At 59.0% G+C, this 978-nt stretch overlaps 1 protein-coding gene across 1 annotated transcript; it reads right to left on the bottom strand.

Moving 5' to 3' along the window:
- Window positions 1–262: 262 nt before the first annotated feature.
- DOHH (deoxyhypusine hydroxylase/monooxygenase) lies at window positions 263–825 on the bottom strand (the record flags this gene model as incomplete). The annotated part of the gene is made up of 2 exons (XM_010012686.1): window positions 263–500; window positions 749–825. Coding segments are annotated over 2 exons (315 nt in total), but the record flags the coding sequence as incomplete, so codon positions are not given.
- Between the last annotated feature and the right edge of the window lie 153 nt (window positions 826–978).

Genomic DNA, 978 nt, shown 5'->3' with positions numbered 1-978 from the left:
ACTGGTTGGTCCCAAGCCAATATTACAGCCTGTGCTCTCTCCCACCTGGAGCCATGGAGCAAGGGAGGACGTTACAGGGGCTGTGAACGCAAGAGAGCACCGAGTGCTTTGCAATGTGGCTCCTGCAAGCAAGCAGGGGGGTGGAGAGCAGCTCCAGAAACACATCTGTGAAGAGCCCAAGAGGAGCCCCAGAGCTCCGGGTTTGGGAAGGGCTAATCCTGGATTAACCTATAGAGAGTTACAGCACGGAGCCTGCCCTCACCATCCGCCAGCGCCAGCACAGCAGCGCGGCCCCCCACGTTCCGCAGGGCAAACATGGCTCTGTAGCGGTCGAACAGCGGCCGGGACTCGTCCAGGAGGGTCTCACGGAGTTTGGTGACATCCGTCTCCTCCGCAGGGGGAGCGGGATCCACGGAGAGGTAGGGGCTGGTGCCTGGATCGTGCTTGTTCTCCTGCAGCCACTGCAGTCTCCTCACTGCCAACTGACATGTCTCGGCTACCTGCAGGGATGAGGACAGAGCCCTTGTGGGAGGGATGGGAATGGGCTTGGATAAGGCAGCAAGGAGTCAGCAGCAGTAAGATATTTTTCATGGAATCCCAGCCTGGTTTGGGTTGAAAGGACCTTAAAGCTCCTCCAGTTCCAACCCCCTGCCATAGGCAGGGACACCTTCCACCAGAGCAGGTTGCTCCAAGCCCTGTGGACCCCTTGGAGGGGAAATGAACCCCCCAACCTCCCCAAGAGCCTCACCTCAACCACAGGATCCTCTGAATAGCGTTTCAGGATATCCAGCACGTTGGGATTCCCAATAGCACCCAGGGCTTCACCTGAAGGCAGGATGTGTCAGTGCGTTAGCAGGGTGTCTGCTGGGTCCTCCAGCAAAGCCTCACCCTGCTCTGGAGCGGGGACATGGGCCTGACTGTCCAGTACTAAAAGACACAGCCAGGGAAGTCACCATGGCAGGAGCCTGGCCAGGGGGA

The sequence above is a fragment of the Nestor notabilis genome, unplaced genomic scaffold (genome assembly GCF_000696875.1).
Source record: "Nestor notabilis isolate BGI_N333 unplaced genomic scaffold, ASM69687v1 scaffold23824, whole genome shotgun sequence".
Classification (NCBI taxonomy): domain Eukaryota; kingdom Metazoa; phylum Chordata; class Aves; order Psittaciformes; family Psittacidae; genus Nestor; species Nestor notabilis.
The sequence above is the reverse complement of the archived record's forward strand: the minus strand, read 5'-3'. Positions and strand labels throughout refer to the sequence as shown.